At 35.9% G+C, this 6,699-nt stretch overlaps 1 protein-coding gene across 1 annotated transcript; it reads right to left on the bottom strand.

Annotated features, from left to right (window-relative positions):
• Nucleotides 1-5,327: 5,327 nt before the first annotated feature.
• Nucleotides 5,328-6,269, bottom strand: LOC110289633 (olfactory receptor 8K3-like). The gene has a single exon (XM_021155924.2). The coding sequence runs from the start codon at nt 6,267-6,269 to the stop codon at nt 5,328-5,330; it is 942 nt and encodes a 313-aa protein (XP_021011583.1).
• Between the last annotated feature and the right edge of the window lie 430 nt (nt 6,270-6,699).

Below are 6,699 nucleotides of genomic sequence, written 5' to 3'. Positions count from 1 at the left end.
AAAAGGTAATAAATTCATTGGAAAGAAATGATTAATAACAAATTATGATGAAGCCAATAGTAAAAGAAAAGTAATATAATAAATAGTTTTATAGCAAATTTAATTTATCCACCATAGTAGTCTACACATTTACATATGCAAATCTCATTTCATATACAAAATTAAACATTTGTCTTAGTCTTGATTTCTATGCCTGCACAAAACATCATGACCAAGAGCAAGTTGGGGAGGAAAGGATTGATTAAGCTTACATTTCCACATTGCTGTTCATCAACAAAGGAAGTCAGTACTGGAATTCAGACTGGGCAAGAAACTGGAGGCAAGAGGTGATGCAGAGGCCATGGAGACATGATGCTTACTGGATTTCTTCCCCTGGCTTGCTTGGCTTGCTTGGCTTGTTTGGCTTGCCTTCTTATAGAACCCAGGACCAGCAGCCCAGGGATGGCATCACCCACAGTGGGCCCTCCTCCCTTGATCACTAATTGAGAAAATGCCTTACAGCTGGATCTCTTGGAGGCATTTCATCAGGCATGCTGTGCCTTCATTTTCAATAAATTCTAAAAAGTCATTAATTCCTTTTTTTATTTTTTCCTTGACCAAGTTATCATTGAGTAGAGTGTTGTTCAGCTTCCATGTGTATGTAGCCTCTATGTTGTTTTTGTTGTTACTGAAGACCAACCTTAGACTGTGGTGATCTAATAGGATGCATGGGATTGTTTCAATCTTCTTGTATCTGTTGAGGCCTGTGTTGTGACCAATTATATGGTCAGTTTTGAAGAAGGTACCATGAGGTGCTGAGAAGAAGGTGTATTCTTTTGTTTTAGGTTGAAATGGTCTATAGATACCTATTATATTCATTTGGTTCATAATTTCTGTTGTTTTCGAAACATCTCTGTTTAGTTTCTCTTTCCATGATCTGTCCACTGATGAAAGTGGGATGCTTAAGTCTCCCACTATTATTGTGTGAGGTACAATGTGTGCTTTGAGCTTTAGTAAAGTTTATTTTATGTATGTGGGTATCCTTGCATTGGACATAAAGGTGCAGGATTGAGACTTCTTCTTGGTGGATTTTTCCTTTGATGAACATGAAGTATCTTTCCCTATCTCATTTGATAACTTTTGATTAAAAAACTATTTTATTAGATATTAGAATGGCATCTCCAGCTTGTTTCATGGAACCACTTGTTTAGAAAACATTTTTCCAGCCTTTTACTCTGATGTTTTGTCTGTCTTTGTTACTGAAGTGTGTTTCTTGTATGCCTCCTTAGAGGCCTCTACCATTTTTATGAGATGGAATTTTAGGTCATTATCTTGCTTGTCATGTGTTTTAGGGTAGCCAGGGCTTTTTCAGAACTGAGTTCTGATGTCGCCAAATTGCATTGTGCACCATTGCTTATGATCTTGTGCTTTCCTGTGGCCATTTGTTTCTTTCTTGTGTTAACTGGCCTGGTGTCTCTGACTAGAACTGGCCTCCTTGGTGGCCGGTAGACCTTTGAGACCTGAATTAGAGCTGGTCTCCTTTGAGGCAGACAGTGTTGTCTCTGGTTATTGTGGACCTCCTGTGTCTCTGATTAGAGTAGGCCTCCTGTACCCCTGATTTCTGTGGACATCCTGGGAGGCTCTCATGCTGCAGCAGTTGGGGCAGGTATAGGAAGGGTGCAAAAACTAACTCCTCCAAAATCTAAATTATATCTCTAACATTTAAGGGGCCACAACCTCGAGGAAAACTGGCTTATGGCCTTAAAGAGGAATTTACTATGATAATTTTGATAAAAGGACAAACTCTTCATGAGACTCCTAAGCCTTATACCAATAGTTAAGTGAATCTGTCAAAACTCATCACAAAAAAAAAAAAAACAAAGAATGAATTTATGAAATTCCTAGGCAAATGGATGGACCTGGAGGGCATCATCCTGACTGAGGTAACACAATCACGAAGGAACTCACATAATATGTACTCACTGATAAGTGGATATTAGCCCAAAATTTAGGATACCCAAGATAGAAGATACAATTTGCTAAACGCATGAAACTCAAGAAGAATGAAGATCAAAGTGTGGATACTGTGCCCCTTCTTAGAATTGGGAACAAAACACCCATGGAAGGAGTTACAGAGACAAAGTTTGGAGCTGAGACAAAAGGATGTACCATCTAGAGACTGCCATATCCAGGGATCCATCCCATAATCAGCTTCCAAATGCAGACACCATTGCATACACTAGCAAGCATTTGCTGAAAGGACCCTGATATAGCTGTCTCTTTTGAAACTAGGCCGGGGCCTAGCAAACACATAAGTGGATGCTCACAGTCAGATATTGGATGGATCTCAGGGCCCCAATGGAAGAGCTAGAGAAAGTATACAAAGAGCTAAAGAGATCTGCAACCCTGTAGGTGCAACAACATTATGAACTAACCAGTACCCCGGAGCTCTTGACTCTAGCTGCATATGTATCAAAAGATGGCCTAGTAGGCCATCACTGGAAAGAGAGGCCCATTGGACATGCAAACTTTATATGCCCCAGTACAGGGGAAAGCCAGGGCCAAAAAAATGGGAATGGGTGGGTAGGGAAGTGGGGGCGAGGGTATGGGGGTCTTTTGGGATAGCATTGGAAATGTAATTGAGGAAAATATGTAATAAAAAAATATTAAAAATTAAAACAAACAAACAAACAAACAATCACCTTCTTCCCTACCATAAATGGAAACTAACAGATACCCACAACTGCTTAGGGTATTAAAAAAAAAGACATCAAAACACTTAGCTCTGAATGTGACACCTTCCTCATACCACCTTGTAAAAAAGTATCACTTATGAAGAGACAAGTATAAGGAGAGTGTAAGCACCAGAAGCAATGCATGGTCATAGCAAAACTGTGTTTTTGAGATACACAGGGCTGTTATACATGCACAAAACTATGTGAGGTAAAGAAAAACAAAAACTAAAGCACAAATGAGAATGTGGTGATGAAGTCCCAACCCAAACTGAGAAGCTATTGATGTTAATTAGTGATTGCTGAGTATGGGAGTGTCACTATTCTTCAGGGACATGTGCTCTGAGGGACTACCCATACCCTATTGTTTTCAACTTGTAAAGGCTCATTCGTGTACTTTCTTTGTGTCAAAACTTAGGATATAACTTATTTAACTCAACAAATATAAAAGCATTTCTTTATTTTCTATGCATTTATAAGTATTCTTGTTTTGAAATATATTCACTAATAAGGAAATTTACAAATTCTTTAAGGAGAACTGCTTTTGATCCCAATATTATCAATTCTGAGGTTAGTTTTTCTTTATTTTCAATAAAAACTTGATTTTAATTGCTAGATATTACTGTGAATAAATTAGAATTTGAAAACACTTGTGACATTCATAGCACAGTAAAGAATAAATATTTTATTAAATAAAATATCTAACCAAAAATTGCACAATTAATCTGGAAATTTTAAATTCAAGCTTCTGACTAACATCCTTCAGATATGCTGTAATTCACTGTCTAAAAGAGCATAAAATACAAGTTTGAATATGCTTTGAATGCACTTAGTCTTCTGTAATAAACACCACAGGGGATGCCTAACAGAGATTATGCATTTATCTTTTGGGTTAAAAATAACAAAATGAATATGTGCTGAAAAAATAAGAATAAATATTGCAAACAAAAAGCAGCAGTACTTCTGGAATAAAGCCTCTTCTGCTGCTGTTCACTGGTAGAAACATGTTCTAGCACCATTTAAAACCCACAAAATGATTGTCAAGCATAACTTAAAGGTATTCTTTGATTAAAGTTTCTGAGATTTTTAAAATTTTTCAAGTCATCATATATAGCACAAATTGATCTTAGAATAACAATGTGACTTATGCTAACCTTAGAATAACTATCCTTCTGCCTGCCCTTCCCAATTCATCATAAGATTGTTATATCATCCAATAACCAAAACTTAGCAAATAGCTTAAGAAATATATGTGCTGTCTAGAAAGAAAATGTCACATCATTCTGTAATGTAAAATGGAAATAAAGGAATTAAGATTAATTCAGTAAACAAGACAATATTAAAGTAGTAGAGGCAGCCGTGAAAAAACTGTACACATCTAACATAAACTATCTCTCTCTTTCTCTCTCTCTGTCTGTCTCTCTTCCTCTCTCTCTTTCTTTCTCTTTCATACACACATGTTCAGAAAAATACATATATGTATGCTTTGATGTACATGTTATTAAATGATACACTGAAAATTTGAACTATAATCACTAAATGTATGGCATTAATTATTGCTATTTGAATCACATAGGAAGAAATGTGAAAGAAAAATAATATAAAATAAGGACATAGCTAAAGGAGCTGAAGGGTTTGCAACCCCATAAGGGGAACAACATCAACCAACCAGACCCCCAAGAGCTCCCAGGGACTAAACCACCAACCAAAGAATACACATGGAGGAACCCATGGATCCAGCTGCATATGTAGCAGAGGATGACCTTATGTGGCATCAAGAGTAGGGGAGGCATTGGTTCTCTGAAGGCTAGCTGCCACAGCATAGGGAAATGCTAGGATGGTGAGAAGGGAGTGGGTTGGTGAGTGGGAGCACCCACATAGAAGTGGAGGGAGGGAGATGGGATAGGGGGATTTTTGAGGAGAAATAGGAAAAAGGGATAACAGTTGAAATGTAAATAAATAAAATAACCAATAATAAAAATGAATTAAAAAGCAAAAACTATTCCTTATGGTGTGAAGGAATTTGTATGCTCTGATATTGCTGGGCCCTTTATACATAAAGTGATAGACTTCAATTTTCTGATATGGTGACCAATATTTTTGACTACATTTTATAGAAATATACATAAATATGAAATTCATGTAAATGATAAAGCATTAACAATACATTTTCATACAAACAAATACAAATATGTACATGAACAGCAGAGTATTTATTGTAAAGTTCAATTTATAAAACTAATTGAAATCACAAGAGGTATTTGTACTATTCATTAATATACAGAAAAACCATTGCTACCCTCATTAGATTTATAGACTTTGAAACAATTCTTCTGTGCTACTTCATTTCTTCAACTGCATTTTTCATCATCTGCCTCTTCTTCCTAGAACCTTTTTCCTTTGCTTTTTCTCTTTTCTTTCTTTCTTTCTTTCTTCCTTCCTTCCTTCCTTCCTTCCTTCCTTCCTTCCTTCCTTCCTTCCTTCCTTTCTTTCTTTCTTTCTTTCTTTCTTTCTTTCTTTCTTTCTTTCTTTCTTTCTTTCTTTCTTGACTAAAACATGTAAAGCAATTGAACTGATTTGTTGTAAAATAAGGTCACATTAAACAACATGTGATTTCTAGGAAAAGATATTTTGTATGGTTTTCCCTGTTTTTCTAATGGAATATTTTACATCTTTGTTCCTTAAGCTGTAGATCAAGGGATTCAACATAGGGATGATTAGGGTATAAAAAATAGAAGCCGCATTGTCAGTGTTTAAGGAGTGACTGGACTTGGGTTGCACATACATAAAAATCAATGTCCCATAGAATACAATAACTACTGTCAGATGAGATCCACAGGTGGAGAAAGCCTTCTGCCTGCCCTCAGCAGAGTTCATCTTGAGAATAGCTCTGAGAATGAGCAGATAGGAGACAAGGATGACCAGTGGTGAAGAAATCAAGTTAATAGTTGATAATATTAAATTTAAGAGTTCACTTTCCTCTTTATTTGAGCAAAGCAGAGATGTCAAAGGAGGACCATCACAGTAGAAATGGTTGATAATATTTTGGCCACAGAAGGAAGAAGTAAAAATATTTATGGTGGCTATGAGAGCAACAAATATGCTGTAAAGGTATGGAATTGTCACCAGGACCCAACACACTCTTTGAGACATAATGACATTATAGAGGAGTGGTTTACAGATGGCGACATAACGGTCATAAGACATTGCAGACAGAATAAAAAATTCACTAATAATGAACATGCTAAAGAAAGCAAACTGGACAGCACAGAAATGAAATGATATTCTATTTTGGTCTACAAGAAAACTTCTTAACATTTTTGGTCCCACAGCTGTTGAATAACCAAGGTCAGTAGTAGCAAGGTGTCTGAGAAAAAAGTACATGGGTGTTTGTAGCCTGGAATCCACCATGGTAAGGATGATCATGCCCAAGTTGCCCACCAGTGTGATCAGATAGATGATGAGGAACAGCCCAAACAATGGGGCCTGCAGTTCAGGGCGTTCAGTTATACCCATCAGGATGAATTCAGTCACCAATGTGAGGCTGTGGTTTTCCATCAGGATTATGGTAAAAGCTGTTTTGAGTTGAAACCAATGCACAGTGAATAGATTTCAAATATCATATTATTCAAAGTAGCTTAAGTAAACTATATTTAAATATTTGCAATTATTTTTTAAAATAATCTACATACATACATATGTAGTTATGTACATATTTATTATATATGTGTATATTATATATATATATATATATATATATATATATATATATATATATATATCACATAGATGCAAATTTCAAATGTGGCTGGAAAGACACAGATGTGGATCTTGTTCCTTAAGCAATGAAAGTTTTAATCAGAGAATAACATAAATCTTTGCCAACAATTCATCCTTTTCTTATTAAAATGAGAGAAGTTACTTTATTTCAATATTAGACATTAATTAATATGGAAAACATCCTCATACACATAATATCTAGCCAAGG

This window comes from Mus caroli, unplaced genomic scaffold (assembly GCF_978045245.1).
Source record: "Mus caroli unplaced genomic scaffold, Mus_caroli_1 scaffold_2, whole genome shotgun sequence".
Lineage (NCBI taxonomy): Eukaryota > Metazoa > Chordata > Mammalia > Rodentia > Muridae > Mus > Mus caroli.
This window is presented reverse-complemented; position numbering and strand designations above follow the sequence as displayed.